We start from the raw sequence: 17,603 nt of genomic DNA on the forward strand, positions 1-17,603 counted from the left end.
CGAGGCTCCTCTCTTGTCCTCCAGAAACCTAACCTTCCAGAACCTTTCTCCTGTCCTATATACTCCCCGGTAGTGTCAGTATCCCCGTGGCAATACAGGGTGTGGCACAACATATGCTATTCTGCTATTAACCCCTTGCAGTAATCTGGTAACACAAACATTTTATTTTTTAAATGGTTGGGAAGTGTAACTTTCAAATGATTAAAGTATTAAATCTAGAAGCTATGGTGATCTCAGTTTTAAATATTTATAGTAGCTGTGAGTTGTGCAAATCCCCGTGAAAATAATCATTTCCAGAGAAATTTAATCATTTAAAAAAAACGTATTCTTGTCTAATGCTTTTCTTAATTGTGTCAATCCCTGATATTTAACCCATTAAACATATCACTGTCATTAGTTTACTTTGGTCCTTGGAGGGCTGTCCTTTATGATAGCGCTGATATAATTTGGCCTTGCATTATACAGTATGACTATTGCATTTACTGTATATGTATTGTGTGCAGGTTCATAACGGTATTGGGGAAGTCCAGAAGATGATGTACAATTTACACTTCAAGTCTTGTTCAGGGAAAGCAGCTGCTGAAGAAGCAGCAAGTCAAATGGAAGAACAGCAAATAGAAAAAGTGATGGTGTTCTTAAGGAAGTCCCATAAAGAAGAAGAAAAAGAACAAGATAAAAAAGCAACAATGAGGGAAATGCAATCTCAACTGAAGGAGGAGCATTATGTATTAACAGAGTCATTGGTAACGTCAAACATTCACACAGAAAAATGTGTACTTCTGTTTCTATGGGCCATATTTACTAAGCGTTGTTACTCCATAAAGCATCTTACATGACGGAAGACACGTTACAGCCCATTCACTTAAATTGGACACAAAGAGACATATTTACTACAGTAAATAGTGCAGGAATGTGTCTTGTGGAGTAGCACTGCGTAGTTTATATGGCCCAATATTTTATTAGATAAGTATAAAAATGCATGTTTTGTATAGATAACTTTTTGCACCATATTTTACCAACACAGATCAGAAATTGTAAAATGTAATAATAGTCAGACCAAAATTTTTCGCCAGGGTTTAAAAATGTTTTTGATTTTCAGACTGATATTGGCAGGTGGTTTAGACAGTTACAAATTTGGGCGAATGCTCCTGAAACCGCCATTGTTTTACCTTTGTGCAAATTTATTTATTTATTTTATTTATTTATAAAATATTTTACCAGGAAGTAATACATTGAGAGTTACCTCTCGTTTTCAAGTATGTCCTGGGCGCAGAGTTAAGACAAATAATACAGTACATGGTTACAAATACAGTTACATAAATGAACAGGGTATACATTATATACAAGACATTGCATGCACAGTTAAAGAAAATATATATTATGGGTGTATGAAACAGTTACCGACCAGATTAAAATGTGAGACAGCCTTAGATTTGAAAGAACTTAAACTGGTGGTGGATGTGAGAGTCTCTGGTAGGTTGTTCCAGTTTTGGGGTGTACGGTAAGAGAAGGAGGAACGGCCGGATACTTTGTTGAGCCTTGGGACCATGAGCAGTCTTTTGAAGTCTGATCTCAGGTGATAAGTGCTGCATGTGGTAGGGGTTAGGAGCTTGTTCAGATAGCTGGGTAGCTTGCCCATAAAGAATTTAAAGGCAAGACAGGAAGGGTGAACTTTGCGCCTAGACTCTAGTGATGACCAATTTAGTTCTTTGAGCATTTCGCAGTGATGTGTGTTGTAGTTGCATTGGAGAACAAAACGACAAATTGAATTGCAGAGGGTGTTAAGTTTGCTAAGGTGGGTTTGAGGTGCCGAGCCATATACTATGTCTCCATAGTCAATAATTGGCATTAGCATCTGCTGTGCGATACGTTTTCTGACCAGGAGACTTAGGGAGGATTTGTTCCTGTAAAGTACCCCTAGTTTGGCATAGGTCTTGGTTGTCAGGGTATCAATGTGCCTTCCGAATGTTAAGTGGGAGTCAAACCGTAAGCCCAGGTATTTAAAACTAGTGACAGGGGTTAGGGTGGTGTTAGCGTTGGTTCTAATCAGGAGCTCAGTCGCTGGAAGCTTTAAAAATTTAGTCTTGGTCCCAAATACCATTGTTACAGTCTTGTCAGTGTTTAAAAACAGTTTGTTTTGGGAAATCCAGTTTTCGAGTCTCAAAAAGTCAGACTGAAGTATGTGTTTAAGGTCAGAGAGGCTACGGCTGTGTGCATATAGGATTGTGTCATATGCATACATGTGTATTGAGGCTTCCTTACAAGCTGTGGGAAGATCATTAATGAACACTGAGAAGAGTAGGGACCCAGAACAGAGCCTTGCGGGACACCACAGATGATATCCAGGGGCTTGGAGTTAGAGCCCGAGATGGACACATGTTGGGATCTTCCTGATAGGTAGGACTGAAACCAGTTTAAAGCATGCTTCCCTATTCCAGAGCTCTGGAGTTTGTTGAGCAGGATAGCATGATCAACTGTATCAAAAGCCTTTGCAAAATCTAGGAATACTGCACCAGTGAGTTGTCCCCGTTCCATTCCACACTGGATTTCATTGCAAACTTTTAGCAGGGTAGTTACGGTGGAGTGTTTGGGACGAAAGCCAGATTGGAATTGGCTAGGGAAATTTGTCTTGGTATAGTAATCGCTTAATTGGGAGTGGACACATTTTTTCATGACTTTGGATAGAATTGGGAGAAGTGAGATTGGCCTGTAGTTTGAGACAGTGTTTTTGTCCCCACTTTTGAAGATTGGGATAACTCTGGCAGTTTTTCAGGTCTTAGGGATATGGCCTGCAGACAGGATAGAGTTGACTATGGAAGCAATTGGTTTAGCAATAGCTGAGGCACCAAGTCGTATGAACCTAGATTGTAGTAAGTCAGGTCCGCATTGGCTGCTTAGTTTTAGTTTGAGGAGCACTTGTGTAATCTCCTCTTCAGATACTGGGCCAAATTGAAAATTGTGGGCAGTGTTGGGAGGGGGTGGGGGCTATGTGGTTACTCCGAGGATGAGATTCTTGTTTGTGGTTTGGGCTGCGTTTCGCTAATAAGTTAGTGGCACACCCCACAAAGTAATCATTGAATGCATTTGCAATGTCAGTGGGGTTTGTCAGAGTAATATCCCCCTTAGTGATATTACTTGGTTGTTGATGGTTAGGAGGCTGGAATATATTGTTGATAACCTTCCAGAAGTTAGCTGGGTTTGATGTATTTTGGTGCAGATTGTCAGAGTAATATTGTGCTTTTGCGTGCCTTGTTTGCCTTGTGCACATGTTCCGCAGGCATCTGTAGTGATTGAGATCCTTGGTAGTTCCAGTTACTTTGTTGCTTTTCCACAAGGTATCCCTGAGCTGGTAGAGTGCAATAAGTTCAGTTGTAACCCATGGAAGATGGGCCCTCTGTACCCTTATTTTGCGTAGTGGAGCATGGGTATCGCAGAGTTTTAAGAACTCGGATTGGAAATAGTCGAGCGCAGAATCAGGGTCGGGAATTAAATCGATTCTGTGCCATGGGCAGTTGGTAAGGTCATCCAGAAACTGTTGTGGGTTAAAGTTTTTAAATGTTCTAGTGAGGAGAACTTTAGGGCTTGAATGGGGCGGTTTAATTTTCCTTACACAGTACACTATTGCATGGTCACGGAAAATATGAGAGAGAAAAAGAGAGATCCTATTTTACTAGTCCCTGGCACTATATATTTATATATACCAGTGTGACATCTCTTTTTCCAGCAGTGTTACAATGAATGAAGCCAAAAAAAAGTGTTTTTACTTTAAAACAGTGTCTCTTGGAATGTGATCGGTGATTAAAGCCTTTCCCTCCACCCTGTGCAGAATGCGTTTTATGACTTGAGGTGTTAAATGGTCCGTGTGTGTGTGTGTGTGTGTGTGTGTGTGTGTGTGTGTGTGTTTAAAAAACAGTGTCTCTTGGAATGTGATCTGTGATTGATGCCTTTCCCTCCACGCTGTGCAGTATGCGTTTTATGACTTGAGGTGTTAAATGGTCCCTGAATGTAAGTGATGTAAGCGTGTGTGTGTGTGTGTTTGTGTGTGCGTGCGTGTGTGTGTGTAAATATACATTTGTAAAGTGCCCACAGAGTATACAGCGCTTTGCAAAATGTGTGTGTGGAGTGGACGTGTATACAGTGGAGTGAGTAGGTGTAGAAATGTAAGAGAGTGTTGCATTACTATAATTGTGTGTAGATACTATGTAGTCCCTATTGGTCTATAGGGATGGAATTACATTGTGTATTTGTATGTGCAGGAGACATCTGTGTGTGCATTCATAAAACACAGTATGTATAGTCATGGCCTTTAGCACTCATGGGAAGAGAGTTCACTTGTGTCAGTAATGAGTCATGAAACATCTGTCTCGGTTTAGGCCACCGCTAAGTGTCCCGAACAGTTGCATAAATTTGTATTCATACAACCGTCTCTCTTTTGGTGTTCTAAGATTACCTTTGAATATGGCCACCTTCAGATCGTCCATCTTATGGCCAGAGTCAGAGAAATGTTCACCTGCATGACTGTCTCTTGTTCCACGTGTGATGCTGTGGCGATGCAGATTAATTCTCTTGTTAAGCCCCTGTCCCGTCTCACCTATGTAGTAGCAGCCCCCTGGGCATTTCATGCACATGATGAGGTACACGACATTGCTGGAGGAACAGGAGAACCTTCCTCTGATTTTGTACTCCAGAATCCTGTGTGGTATTTGTATTGTGCCCGCTGTGTGGAGCATTGCGCAGGATTTGCATCTTGCATCCTGGCATGGTCTTGTCCCTCATTCAGTTGTATTGTTGGATACCTTACTTCTCACCATAATTTTCTTGAGATTATGAGGTTGTCTGTATGATTATAGGGGTGTTTCAGGGAAGACCTGTTGCAGTCTTGTATCTTCCTGGAGAATGGGTTGTAGTTCCCTGGCGATCTTGCGTAGGCTTCTAGATGTGGGTTATATGTGACCACCAAAGGTACCTTGTTGCTTGTCTCTTTCTGTCTGTATTCAAGGATATCACTTCTTGGTATTCTATATATATATAAAATAAAAAATGAATAGACGATACCGTTCTGTTTTTAACAAAAAGCTTTTATTTGTGCGAGATTTCAAGATACACTGATCTCTTCTTCCGGCGATGTTACAATGAATAAAGCAAGAAATGGTTTAGCTTAAAAACACTGCTTCTTGGAATGTTATCTGTGACTGAAGCCTATCCCTCCCCCCTGTGCAGTATCCAATTTATGACTTACGGTGTTAAATAGTCCCTGAATGTTAGTGATGTAAGAGTGTGTGTGTGTGCGTGCATGTGTGTATGTAAATATAAATGTATACAGCACCCACAGTGTATACAGCGCTTTATTACATATATTATAGTAATTATAATAGTAGTATTACATATATTATTAGTATATATATATATAATATATATATATATATATATATATATATATATATATATATATATATATATATGACCATTTAACACCTTAAGTCATAAATTGCATACTGCACAGGGGGAGAGATAGGCTTCAGTCACAGATACATTCCAGGATGCACTGTTTTTAAGTAAAAACCTTTATTGCTTTATCCACTGTAACAGCGCCGGTAGAAGAGATCATTGTATCTCGAAAGCTCACACAAATAAAAGCATTTTGTTAGCCGCAGAACGGTGTTGTGTGTGTATATATATATATATATATATATATATATATATATATAATATTTATATATATATATATCATATTTATATTTATATATATATATATATATATATATATATATATATATATATATATATATATATATATTCCCCTCAAACCAACCTTCATATATCTCAGGTGTGCTCATTTTGAGCACAGGTGTCTTTCCACGTGTTGTTTGAGGGGATTTATACAGCACTTGGGACTTGGTACACATCTTCTCTTTCCATTCAATCCGCCTTTCTCACATGCAAAAGTACTCCTCCTACTGTATCTATTAAACCACCTCAGGAAATAGTGTTGATTTGCTACCATAGTAGATAGGCCACTGAAACTGCACTAACACGCATTGGGGTAGACAGGCAGAAGGATGTCACTTTTCTGCTAATAACGATCGTTCCTGAAATCTAGAATGGACCTTGTTATTTTTTGTTTTTCCAGTGCTGCTATACATATGAAAGAATCATTCCTGCTTGTAATGGGGTCATACAATGTGTGATAACATTGAATAAAAGCTAAAGAAATATGTGCATGATTTGCTACAGATGGTATTTAATGATCGATGTTTAGTTGAAAACTTCTCTTTCTTCTTTTTTTGTTTAAATCTTAGCTGCAGGTTAAAGACAAACTATTATTCCAAGAGATGGCAAGCTCAGAATTTAGAAATAAAATAGAGCATATAGTGTGCTGCGTGCTCTCCCAGAGGCACTTGCGTCAGACAGTCATGTTGCTCCAAGAGACATTCAAGACACAAAAGCAAGATAAGGAGAAGCTGTCGGGAGAACTGAGATCGGATGAGGATACCACGGTTGTAACATTAATTCTACATTATATATGGTTAAGTGCAGCCATATGACAAATTTGCTCATAGAAAATGTATCATAATGTATCACATGGCTAATAAAACTTACAGATGTAGCACGTGACATTGTTGCCCCAGATAACACACCATGTCCATTTATAATACAGCATATCACAAACTTACATAGGACTCAATAGCTGTGTTGGTGGAGAACATATCGCACCATAACATGCCAGGTGGGACAATGGAGCCTGCTACATATTTAAGTCTATCCACATCTCACAAAGGTTCGTCATGGTTGTTCTTGTCTCTTAGACAACATAATTTGCAGATCATAGTGGTGACAATATTGGTGAGTCTGACACTTGAAAAGAATATGATGTTACCACTACCTTTTAAGATTAAGGGCCATATGCACTAAGCAGTTTTCTGCCATAAGACACCTTCCGTTGCTGGAAACGGCCCTTGAATTCCATGGGCCAGTAAGGTGTCTTCCAGCACTAGACAGTGTTTTATGACAGAAACCCACATAGTAATTTATGGGCCTAAATGTGCTATTTTGTAATACAATAATTATTATTTTTATTGTGCATTATATTTTGTGGTCATTTTAGCACATCAGGCATAATAAAATAACTCTTAGTTCATGTAATTGAGAATATGTACTGTGTATACATTGTATGTACAATGTATATATATATATATATATATATATATATATATATATATATATATGTATATATGTATATATGTATATATATATATATATATATATATATATATATATATATATATATACACAGTTGTTCCTATGTTCTTACAGGAAATTTTATAATTCCACACAAGTGATGGGGGGGGGGGGGGTTAGAGAAACTCAACATTTAATTCCATAACTTGGAACTTTATACAGACAGGTAAAGGATTTCATAGTTATGTACACAACATTGGGTTTATCTAACAAAACCACAATTTTCTTTGGAATTTCCAATGAGTGCATATGAACGGTTGCTCTTATGGACCTTTATTTTTTTAGATTTGCCAATGTAATATTTAGTATTTGTTTCTTTATAATGACCTTATTACAACTTTACCATCTTTGATTTCTATACAAACACGCAGAGCAGTAACATACAATAGATGTTCCTATTAGAAAACCTTTCAATTGGAACTTTCTAGTTGCTATTGATGTGTAATCTGTATTAACCCTGTTATTTTCTTTAAGGGGCATTTGCAAGAAGACATTTTGAACCTGGTCAGTAATAATGCAGAAGTCATCTTGTTACTTATGGAGTTACACCATGCTATAAAAAGGATACAACTAAGAGAGTGTCAACTTGAAGAAATAGCCAGCAGTTTTAAAGAATACTGTTCCAACAAGGTGCTTTTAAATCCCTTCAATACTGAAATACATGAATGTACAGTATCACTTAGTACAGTGTATTAGTGTCATGACTAAATTATTCAATCACAAGGTTCTAAATCATAAAGCGAGATGTCCACATCATTATGAAAAAAGTACTTTGTTTTATGTAAGGATATTCACAGGGCAAACTGTAAACAGGCAGCTACTCTACCACTGGGGTCAGAAAAGTTTTGATTGTTTTACAAAGTCTTCCCTGAACCCATAGACATGTGCTGAAAGAGTACAACGCGCAGAATACAAAAAGAGAGTCAGAAGAAAGAACATGTTTTACCAGATGCAGCTATGATGTTCCTTCCACTTTGATACTGTCCCATCCAATCTAGAAATTAGCACATTTTTTTATAACCAATCATGTAGGAGCAGCTACTTTAAATACTGACGTAACCTGAACTGGAATTAATCCAATCCAGCAGTAGCTGAGGATGTCACCGATCGCTACAGATGTAGCAGATGTTATTGCTCCCGTTAACGCAATGCTGGCACAATACTTGATGCAAAAATTAACGTAGCTTCATGGAAAAATTAATAGCTTAATTGAAACAATATTTCGTGCTTTTCTGACAGCAGTAATAACGTGCTACATCCGTATGTACAATATATGTACATGTGGTTCTTATATGGTTTGCATTCTAAGCTAACTTTCAATCTTGTCCATTATATTTACTAATTTTATTATAGAATTTAAACTGGTGTCCTCCCGATCTCAGCCGCTTTATTTTTAATTCCAAGTACCCTCCACAGTTCTCGAGATACTAACCGGCCTTTATGCCGGTGTGGTTTCTGGACATTTAAAGATGTCTCCTCCTCTCGTCCTATAGGAAGTCACAACGTCATGCCTCTCATGACTTTGTGGCTCCTTTTTAGCGAGCAGGACGTGCACATTTTTACAGCCATTTTGATTTTTTGACAAGAGAGAAAACAGCGGCAAACTAAATGGGTAAGTATCTCTGGAGCTGGTGAGTTCCCAAAATGACATATAGCGTGGTTCTGCTCCGGAGAACTCCTCAGTACCAATTCTTTTTTAAAAATAAACTATTTAAAAATAAGTAGGGAGGATTGATGCTTTAACTAAATGGGATGCAACCCACTAAAGAAAGGTTTGTCTTTGTTCATGGCTGTATATAGTGAACATAGGCTATATATAGTGTAATCTATATGAATACTGCAGATCACTTTTTTCCCTTTTACGGTTGTTTGCCTTATCAATTAACTTGAACCAGATTGAATCCCTATTGTTAGACCCGTGCATCTGCGATGAACCAGGAATTTCTGTATTCTAAAAACATGCCCTCATAGTCTTTTCTGGCTGCAATGTTGGCACCTGGGTGGATGTAGCCCCAAAAAACTACAACTCCCAGTGGCATTGCAGCCAAGGACTTGTCCACTTCCTCCTTTGTCCTCTACTTAAAATCCCGGAAGTTGCCCCTTCCTGGAGTTTCAACTTTTTTCCCCCGCCAGTCCATGTTCCTCCTACTTGTAAATACCCTTGTCTATGCCCCAGTCATGTCCCTGTTCACAAGTCCCTGTTTCCCGGTTCTGTTTATTTTACCGTATATTTTATCCTGTTTACACAGGATTCCTTGTATCTGCCCTAATTATACTCCTGTTTGCTATCATTTTCCTTACTGAGTTCTGTCATCCTCCTCAGTGTTCTCAGACCCATTAGCACAGGAAAGTACCTTCATGTTCAATACCTCTCTCCTTTCATATATGTGTATGTGTATACAGTATATATATACTGTTTTAGCCATTGAATCCTTTGTATATCAGTATTGCTTGACCTGAAGAAGAGAGAATAACTCTCGAAAGCTTGTCCTATGACATAAATTGTTAGTCCAATAAAAAAGGTATCCCCTAATACTGAAGAACTCATTTATTCTGCACTATATATATATATAGTTATAGTTATAGAGATATATATATATATATATATATATATATATATATATATATATATATATATATATATAGGTGTGTATACAATATATATATATATATATATATATATATACACATATATACATTCACACATTTATAATCATACGGAATGTAAGAATTTGGATAGTTGTACATATTTGGTATGAAGTATGCTGCCTAACTTGTGATTGTATTGGCAGATGCCAATAAATTATATTCCCCTTCAAGCCTTCCTTGACTATCTAGGTCAGGTCAGATTACCTCAATCCCCTCTTAATTTCCCAGTACGTGTCCCTCAAATTAAACCTGTCATCTTGTACAGGAAAAGGGAAGACCAAAGTTGTCCATGATCTATTCCTGGTTGGTTCACCCATGAAGTTGGTGATAGCATATGCAATCTAATTATGTCTAACTTTGGTAGGTCAATGTTCTTGCGTGTGTAGAAGAAGCTCATTACTTGGGCAGTGAACTTCACACGTTCAGAGTGCAGAAGCTTAAGAAGCTAAAAAACGAACTGGAACACTTAAGTGAAGAGTCAAGAGCCAAAGAAAAGGTAATCAAAAAGTAACAAACAATGTAAAAAGACACCATTAGAATGAAAACTTGGCTTTTCTGTGATCAAACAACACACAGAACCCCAGCAAGCTCTTTTTGGAAAACCCTGAGCCCCCACAATATATATATGTATATAAGTGCTCTCCCCCCTAATTAGGATCAACCTTTTTGAGATGATAAAATCTCATGTATAAGTAGGAAGAATTCTCACGTTAGTCCAATAACAGCATTATAAGCTGCAAAATATCTATGACCATTCTTCAATTTATTGGGGAACAATGACCATAATTATTCAGAAAGCTGTATTTTTTTATATCTTGGTACAGAACATTCTTTAAAGAGAATTCGCCTTTTGTATTCCTTATTCCTCTACTGTTCTGCCATTGTGTCTTTTTCCAACATATTTACTACTAAAGATTGAGCTATTTACTCCACTGGTGTAACGTACAACTGATCTTACAGTGCAAGACTCAGCCACCAGAATCAGAAGATGAATGTTGTAGAGAAGAGAAGGAGATGTTAAAGGTTTATCACGAGACGCAAGCTAAACTGGAGCAAGCCCACAGAACACAAATCTCAGAGGAGAGGCTAAAGCTTCAGGACCAGCTAGAACGTGGAGAACTAAATGGTTGGATAAAGCAGGTAATGGAATAGCTAAAAAGGGGTATTGTTCTGTATGTGCTTATACTATACACATTTTAAATATTTTTGTAAACTACTTCAGCACGGTTTTGCAATGTTAAACCCTTAGTTTTAGGGCTGGGCTCGGTTGCTTCAATGAATATTGACAATCACAAATACAGTAACTATCAAAACTTCATATACGTCTTAATAATATTTTTTTATATAACATTGATAATGTACAGAGTGCGTTATATAGAAATTGCAGGTGCAATGGGTTCCTGGCCTAAAAACCTTACGATCTAATTTTGGTGCCAGAGGCACAGGGAGGTAAAGTGTCTTGCCCCAGGAACCACAAGGACGCTGACCTGGGATTCGAACCGGGTTCACCTGTTTGAAAGGCAGTGTTGATACACTACTCTTTTATCCTATACCCTGTCAAACAGTAAGTCAAACCCCATTGGTCAGGCTAGAAGAATTTGGTCCAGCCATAGAATTTATACGGAAGACATACAGCCCATTTAATTCAACAAGCTGTTCTTCCATCACCAGAAAGTGTCTTATGGCAGAAGACTGCTTAGTAACTATGGGCCCTTATTCGTACTTAAATGTACAATCCCACGTACCCAGCCCAAAAAAACAACTTTTGTAAAACATGTAACTAATAATAATTAATTGGCTTAATTCAACAAATATAAAAGCAAATATTTGTCTGCTTTTGTTTATTTGGGAACTAATTACAAATGGTACTTCTTAGAAGAATGGGAGTGTTTGTTAAGCAAATGCTGTCTTTACCATCTGCCTACCCTGTTCTCATCATAGAGCGTTTTGTAACCTCTATTGAAACTATATACCGTATGTAATAAGGTGTAAAGTACCTACATATAATGACACAAGATGAATATTTCCTCATTTGACCCCTATTCAATATAATAAGAAGTAAAACAACACCATTACTATTGCACCAATGGCCATTCAAGTTACGACATCAGTTATTGTGTTATGGTTTTTTTTTTTTTTGCTCCTAATTTGCCTTGTTGCACACATGAGTGTAATTTTTCATTGGGTGGTTGTTGAGGACCCATCTCTAACCACATTCCAATTTACAAATTGTAGAAGCTCATTAAGGAACACGATGAAACTGTAGCATTCCTGGAAAGGACTCTTCAACGAGACCTGGAAAAGCTGAAAATAAAACTAAAGGATGAGCTGAAGAAGAAGGGGCAGAATGAACAAATCCATCCAAACATCAACGCATCATCAGGGAGAATCAGCCCACAAAACACGGACCAGAATATTGTAACTCTGTTAGCAGAAAGTACGTATAAATGAGGTATGCTGACCAGCATACATTTTTCAAGTATATACAACTAGTCAATGTAGCAGAATGTACTCTGCATGTCTTGTAGATTTCATAACCTATTTATTATTCTATTAAACTGCTTCCCATGCTGGCGAAGAGTTGCGCTCCATTCAAATAAATGGTACAAAAATCTTTACCAGTATGGGGAAGAGGCTTGACCACATATTGAATAAGGCCCTATGTATTATTGCAAACAAATGTAATGCAGTGCAATCTTTTTTATCATATTTGATTCACACAGAGCTTTTGATAAAGTAAAAAGGATTATAACATGATCTTCCCTACTCTTTGATATTCAGTTACTATACATGAACAAAAGGTATTTCTTAGTCAGCGTTCAATTCACAAAGATAGGTGTTTGAGCATGACTTTGTGGATATCTGAGTTACAGACATAAAAGGTTTGCCAGTGGAGCAATAATCAGATGTTAATAACTAAATAACTAATTGGTCCTCTCTTAGCCTTTGTAAGGCCCAAGGCAGCACACTGGCAGAAGCCCCCCCCCCCCCTATAGAACTAGGTATGGGTACTTACCCCGCAATTCTTTGAAGTGCGGCCCTCCTCCTGCAGTGTAGCAGCGTAATGACATCATGGTATCATGTCATCATGGCAACGCAGCATCAGGGGACTTCGGGTCGCCATGATGATACGACACTGTAGGAGGAAGGCTGCTCCGTAGAAGGTAACTTAACTATCTGAGTGCCCACTCTCCCTCCTCAAGCACTCTCCTCCTGGGCTGAAGTTTGATCCCAGCGCTGACAGGAGGGAGTGCGGAGCCCCCAGAAGGCGCAAGCCCAAGGCAGCCACCTTGCCCTAAGGCCGGACTTGTGACCAATCGTTTTACCAAGGAGTATTGGTCATCCAATTGAATTGCTAATATAACATGATAGTACTGTACATTTTAGCAATAGGTACATAAAATAACAGCTACCAAGCTTTAGTGAATGATATCTGTGAATTTGGGTAGTCTCCTGAATTTTATTTTTTGATGTTGATGTAGATGTCCGTATATTTTACCAAGCAGAACAAATTGCAGCTGCAAGAATAACTCTCCTTGGTCCTCCGCTGTTTTCCTCTATATTACCAGGTATGGTGATGGAATGAACCCTTATAATTCCTTCCTCAATGCACTTGATTTGTTTTATGTGTTCCCAGATGAGAGTCACAGAAATACAAGAAGACAGTGAGGGTAGGATCGTGGACATTTGATTTTGAGCTTGATAAACAGATGTATAGCCACCAAAGTATTACAGGCCCATCCAACAGGCCATTCAATGAAGATAAACTAAACTCTGGTTTTTTTTTAGCATAACGCTAGTCTAAATTAACGTTTGGTTAATAGTAACACTTATCCGCTAATGGAAATAACCTAACGTTACCCAGTTTTACTCCTTTAAATTGCGTATGGGTACATTTTTCCATTCATTAGTGCAGGGAATTAACGTTGGGTTATTTAGCTCTTGCCTAAAGTTGGGGTTACTTCCACCCATACCCTGACATATGGAAATGACAGAAATATGCTCATTTTAATCCCTACAATTTTTTGGGGGAGAACTGCACAGGGTGATATAGTATAGGCCACTTCTTTAGTAACAGAATTACATATATCTTTCCAGATTTCTACTTGTGTACTTTATACAGTAAATAGATAAGTACGATAGATAGATAGATAGATAGATAGATAGATAGATAGATAGATAGATAGATAGATAGATAGATAGATAGATAGATAGATAGATAGATATGTAACCCTCCCCCCTCTCAAAGGGTCTCTAACATGGCTGTTGCATACTAGTCCTTACCCTAGGTTGCTATAGGGATCCAGACGTCATGCAGGGGTATTTGCGGAGGAGGAACTATTCTAGAAGGGTTAGGTTCCAGGAAGACATGAGGAGAGGAGCCGCAAGGAGAGTAGATCAGTAATGTTATAATTATAACGTTACTAATAATAAGTAATAGTATAGACCAGGCCCTCTGTTTATTATGTTTTAGATAGGGACAGTACCAGTTAAGTTAGGATCCCTGAAAAAAGGAGTGGAATTGAGAATAAGTAATAAAAAGGAATATGGCACGCCATAGAGGTCCTCAGGAAAGACTGCTTCCAGGTGCCAGCGGATCAGCTCTAACCGAGGATCAATGCTGATATTCCTCATCGGTCTGTATGGAAGTGGCAGTTCCCAAGCAGGCAAAAGGTATTGGGTCAAGTATGAAAGCACCACTCAGAATTCCCATAGGGGTGCAAAGTAATCGGATTAATACTGATGATGGTTCCAAAGCAACAAGGGGGGCTGGATCCCACATTTACTCAGAGCAACCAAGTCAAAGTGCCTTCATTGAAGTGTTAAAATTGGGCACTGGTGGAAGAATTGTATTTATGTATGTCTTATAAAATACAGTACAACATTATTAATATGTGTATGAGTGGTCCCTTGTCAACGGGACACAAATAAACGACAGTTGTACTACAGTACAAAAGTTCCTGGCGTCTAGTATTCTATAACCTTTCTAACTCATCACCCAGCCGCCTGAGTCCAGCCCCTGAGTAAAGGTAACACAGTAAGAGTGGTCATATACTGTATAACACACCAATGTAATCTCCCTAGAAGCCGGGCAAGGAGGGTTACAGATAGATAGACAGGCAGACACGCAGACAGACAGACAGATAGATAGATAGATAGATAGATAGATAGATAGATAGATAGATAGATAGATAGATAGATTCAAAACAAACAATATCTATATGTCTATAATATTATGGGGTCTATGTATCAAGGCAAAAGTGAAGCAATTCTGAGGCACCAAAAAAGCTACGGATGCATCAAAGAATAAATCCTATTCACTTCTATGGGATTCTTTGCTTTTTGTAATTGTAGTGCACTTGTCTTTATAAATAAGCCTGTTTGGATGCTATTTTGTATCTTCTTTATTTTTTTTATTTTTTTATTTTATATTATTCACACAGATGGGGATTCAGCCAAAAGTCTTGAGTCCTCTCCTGTCCTCACACTTCTCAAGGAAGTGGATACTCAACTGAGAGCATGTGCTCTGGATGCTGGAATCTTTCAAGGCAACAATGAACTGGACAAAGGTTCTCTGTGTACTGTATATACTGTGCCTGCCATCTTCTATTAACATGTCTGCGAAACCGCTCTCACTTTGTGACATCGCTGGACATCAAAGGGACTCAACAAAGAGGCTTTGGCTAAGCCAATTTCTCTGATAAGTCTTTTTGAAGTCTAAATGGAAAACGACTTTGTGCTGCTTGGTGGGGTGGAGTAATTGAGAATAAACCCGCAGAGTTTGCAATGTTAACACATTACAGCAGGTTTGGGGCCTTTAAAAAAAATTATAAAGAAAAAAACATCTCTATAAAATGAAACCTAGGACTAGAATTAAACTAATGCTAGTGGTATGTGTAAACCATTAGGGCCCTATTTACCGTATGCCCAATTCAAGTGTTCAGGCAATAAGGGGTCTTCCAGTGCCAAGTGTCTTATGGAATAGCACCACGTAGGAAATATTCGTATAAAAAAAAGTTAATAAAACTAACTTGTATGCACTTTTTAGTATTTAGGCAACCCGTGTGTTTGTATATACATTTATATATAGATAATAATGTATCTGTAAACTACAATACATAATTAAGCTTTAAATAAAGAAATAGAGCAGATTTTTTCCCCTTCCATTTCTAATAATTTCAGAATTACTGTATGAAGTTCCTTCTTGCTGTAACGGCCAAAAACAATACACACATATATACTGTGTGCATGTATATATATAATATATATATTGTGTGTATGTATATATATATAATATATATATATATGTATATGTGTATATATATATATATATATATATATATATACACACACACACACACACACACACACCCATTGATCTTTTAGGTAATGTTGTTGGTTGCAAGCCTCTCTTCTCCACGTTGCTCCACAACATTTCCCCAACTTCATCCTCCCATCTTACTTTTGTCCATCTTCTTGGCTTTTTCATATCTCTTTGAATCCAGTCGAGTACCATATTTGTCCAACGATAGTTATTTCTTCTTATGATATTTCTGACCCACTGCTCTTTTAATTTCTTCACCCTTATGATGATGTCACATACTTTTGTATGTGGTCAAACCCTTCATTCTTTCTCCTGTCTCTTGGGTAATACCCAGCATACTGTACATCACTCCATACTCCTTTTGAGTTGGCTTAAGATTCTGAATTATCTTCGTATTGGGGTCCAAGTTTCACATTCATATGTGACAACAGACAGAATACACTGGTCGAACATTTTATCAATTATGTTTCCCGAATCTCGCTCTACTAGTCTGCATACGTACACACACAATAACTTTTTTTTTTTTTTCAGATAAAGGAAATGCATTTAGGGATATATTTGATTTACCGTTAACCTGCAAAGGTAACCTAACACCTGTGCATCCAGAGGAACTTTCTGCAAGAGAGTTTGTAATATACCAATATGGGATTTTCATCCTGCATATTCTAAAAACGGCTATTAATGTAAGTGTCAGTATTTCCTTCTTCTAGATGGTTGTATTATCAAGTATTCCACGATGCATTTCTAGCTGGTAATTTTATCAAGAATTCTATATATTTTGTAGTGCCTTTTTAATAATTCATAGATACAGTATATTCTGTTTTGAAAGAACACAGCGGTAATGTTACTGCTTCAGAAGCGTGTGAACCTGGTTTGTACATCAAACTGGGGCTTATTCATAGTGACTATCCTATTCTAGTCAATGGAAGTTTCCGTTCAATATTGACCTGATCATCACTATCTCTGTTTAAGGAAAAGCCCCCCAAGGCACTAATATTAAATTGTAAGCTCCACAGGGAGGGACTCATGTTAATAAATAGAAAGTGAAAAGATGGTGAAAAAGTACACTCCGTATATATACTAATAAATAATGGAATTAAGTGATATAACAAATAAGTTTGTTTACAAAAGAGTATTAAAAAAAAACTTAACAAATCTTAAAATATCCCTCTATACCTTATCTATAGAATGATCATAAACATTATACTTTACAAACTGAAATACGCATAAAAAAAAAACTTCTCATGTCTAAAAAATCAGATATTCGATAATGGTATGCATAAAGATGTTAGCAATCTAAATAAGATGTATTTGAAAGAAATACATAAAAATGTGAATATTTATATACTGTATCAATAATGTGTATGAATTAAACAAATAATATATAAAG

The 17,603-nt window shown here is 37.5% G+C and overlaps 1 protein-coding gene across 5 annotated transcripts in view; it reads left to right on the forward strand.

Moving 5' to 3' along the window:
- The window catches only part of LOC142497073 (uncharacterized), a 101,872-nt gene that overhangs the window by 71,773 nt on the left and 12,496 nt on the right, over positions 1 to 17,603 (forward strand). For all 5 annotated transcript variants that reach the window (XM_075604373.1, XM_075604376.1, XM_075604375.1 and 2 more), the window contains 9 exons: positions 504 to 743; positions 6,300 to 6,497; positions 7,714 to 7,869; positions 10,253 to 10,384; positions 10,849 to 11,028; positions 12,124 to 12,325; positions 13,371 to 13,457; positions 15,333 to 15,458; positions 16,745 to 16,896. In XM_075604373.1, coding sequence (XP_075460488.1) covers positions 504 to 743; positions 6,300 to 6,497; positions 7,714 to 7,869; positions 10,253 to 10,384; positions 10,849 to 11,028; positions 12,124 to 12,325; positions 13,371 to 13,457; positions 15,333 to 15,458; positions 16,745 to 16,896 — 1,473 coding nt within the window. The remainder of the gene's footprint in view (positions 1 to 503; positions 744 to 6,299; positions 6,498 to 7,713; positions 7,870 to 10,252; positions 10,385 to 10,848; positions 11,029 to 12,123; positions 12,326 to 13,370; positions 13,458 to 15,332; positions 15,459 to 16,744; positions 16,897 to 17,603) is intronic.

This window comes from Ascaphus truei, chromosome 6 (assembly GCF_040206685.1).
Source record: "Ascaphus truei isolate aAscTru1 chromosome 6, aAscTru1.hap1, whole genome shotgun sequence".
Taxonomy (NCBI): Eukaryota; Metazoa; Chordata; class Amphibia; order Anura; family Ascaphidae; genus Ascaphus; species Ascaphus truei.